Source organism: Montipora capricornis, chromosome 4 (genome assembly GCF_036669925.1).
Source record: "Montipora capricornis isolate CH-2021 chromosome 4, ASM3666992v2, whole genome shotgun sequence".
Classification (NCBI taxonomy): Eukaryota; Metazoa; Cnidaria; class Anthozoa; order Scleractinia; family Acroporidae; genus Montipora; species Montipora capricornis.
Window position 1 is genome coordinate 5,980,220 of NC_090886.1, and position 2,500 is coordinate 5,982,719.

At 39.9% G+C, this 2,500-nt stretch overlaps 1 protein-coding gene across 1 annotated transcript in view; it reads left to right on the forward strand.

Moving 5' to 3' along the window:
* Window positions 1–1,384: 1,384 nt before the first annotated feature.
* LOC138044425 (malonyl-[acyl-carrier protein] O-methyltransferase 1-like) overlaps window positions 1,385–2,500 on the forward strand; it is a 1,663-nt gene continuing 547 nt past the window's right edge. Inside the window, exon 1 of the mRNA XM_068890939.1 lies at window positions 1,385–2,500. This exon is cut by the window's right edge and continues 547 nt beyond it. Within this exon, the coding sequence (XP_068747040.1) occupies window positions 2,001–2,500 (500 nt within the window). The 5' untranslated portion in view covers window positions 1,385–2,000.

A 2,500-nucleotide genomic window follows, 5' to 3' on the forward strand; every position in this document is an offset into this window, starting at 1 on the left:
AGACGCCTTTGCATCTGGAGTACATGTATAAAGCATAGTCATTGGTTCTTGGTTTAAATACGAACAGGAAAAAAGTCTTGATACCAATTTCCTTAACTTTTCTTGTCTGTTTTAATCCTTTTAATTACAAGTAACAGGTATAAATGAAATATGTTTTTGTTGGCTTGCCTGTTTCTGTGTTTGAACGTAAGAAAATTAAACTGAAAAAAATTGAATGTCCCCTAAAAAATGAAGATGCCCCCCCGCAATTTTATCCAAGGGAACAAACTGTCCCCCAGTGATCAAATCCTAGCTCAAACCCTGCAGAGGTGGTTTGACGCGATTTGAAAAGAGCTTGAAGTGTAGTGGAGATCTCAGGGGTTATCCAGGGCAGCTGGTCTCCCCGGAAATACTTCTTTTTGTATTGCATAATACATATCTAAACAGCCTAAAAAGCACTAAAAACTTTGTTAAAAGTTTTGTTAAGAAACGACGACGTTTCGACGTTAGCTAAACGTCATTATCAAGTCAAAGTAATTTGAAAATTGCAATCTATAAACACTAAAAGAACAATAGTAGATTAGAAGACTGTGTTGGCCGTGTTTTTACCAGCGGTTTTTGAGGTCGCTTCGCGAGTGACAACTGGAAATCACGTGAAAACAGTTGCTTTTCCAACTCGTTGAAAGTTAAGCAAGTCGGTAAACTTCCATGGAATTTCCATTAAACCAGGTAGCTTACGCGAGTTGGTAATTACTTTCGGCCAACGAGGAGTCGCTTGCGGTCATTCAAATCGGAAATACAACAGGCGTGCTATTTTTGTTATTTTTATTATTGCATTGGTACGTGCTCTCTCCTCATTTAATCTTTAATTACCCGTGAAAAAACGTATCACTTTGAAGTCCCTCGACAAAGTTTGCAAACAAACCACTTTCAGGAATGTTAAGCGAGACAACGGCAGTCGTGAAAACACAGCCATGGTGAAATAAAGGAGCAATGAAACTTAAACAAAAAGTTTGGCACGTATGGAGTCCATATGGATGTTCAAGTTAGGCTTTAGACTCCGGTCAGTGTAAAACGCAGACTGCAGGCTGCATTTTACCCTCAGTCTGCATTTTACGGTCTGCGGTCTGCGTTTTACACTGACCGTTTAGACTCTTAATGAGGATATACAGGCCTCTTGTCACTATTGTCTTTTACTATTAATAGATTGCAATTTTCAAACTACTTTGACTTGATAATGACATTTAAATAAACGTGGAAACGTTGTCGTTTCTTAACAAAGTTTTGAGCAAAGTTTTAGTATTTTTTTAGTATGATTAGATATGTTTAATCGCAGTTTTTTATAGTTAAAATATTGTTTAAAAAAATGTCGCATTATAAATCCAAAAGTGTTTCGTAAAATTGATTGTCGCGCAAATGTGCGGGTAACCGATTCATTGCTGGCGAGTAATCAGTCGCCCAAGTTATTATAATAGCGCAACACTGATTACGTAATGCTCAAGAGCGCATGGCACTTTGCCTTAAGCCAACGAAATCACCGCCGCGTAAATTATTGCGCAAATAAAATGATTTTTTATCCACGTATTCCGAGAAGCAAGAGATCTCTTCGAGAATATGGAATAGTTTATCGGTGAGGGCAATGGCAGATGCTGCGAAGGGCTACCAGAAGGAATCAAATTCTTTTCAAAGAAGAGACGGTTAAATCTTCATTGAGGAAGATCTGGTCGTCATCCGCAAATTGTCACGCAAATGTCACGCAGAGAATGTATTCATCACCGCCGCGCCAACCAATCAGTCGCCCAAGGAGCAGATCTTATTATAATAGCATAAGACTGATTACCGTATATATTGCTCAACAAGGTATGGCACTTTGTACTAAGCCCATGAAATCACCGGTCGCTTCGTAATTGTTGCCAAACATAAACTGAATTTCTATCGACGTTAAAACTCGGATACCTCTAAAGTATTCCGAGAAGCAGGAAATCTTTTCGAGAATATTGAGTAGTTTTTTGGCAAATGCAATGGCAGATGCTGCGAAGGGCTACCAGAAGGAATCAAATTCTTTTCAAAGAAGAGACGGTGAAATCTTCATTGAGGAAGATGTATGCCCTCAAGCCGGAGATGTGATCTTGGATCTTGGCTGCGGTACAGGAGAACTGTCTGCACTCCTTGCTAAGCTAGTGGGACCCGAGGGAAAGGTTGTCGGCGTTGATCCTGATAGGGAACGGATTCTGTTGGCGCAGGAGTCTCACAGTGAAATCTCGAACCTGTCCTTTCTTGAAGGAAATGATTCAAACTTCCCCGGAAATGGAGTCGAGACATACGACATCATCTTCTGCCATTTGGTCATGCAGTGGATAAAGGATAAACAGAAGGTCTTCTTAAATATGTTCAAGGCTCTGAAAAACGGTGGAAAAGTTGCCCTTCAGTATGGAGATCATAAAACGCTGTTTATGTCGCACGCCTACAAGATACTTAATCCCGAGAATGAACAGCGTATCTTTAAGATGACTTTTCCCGA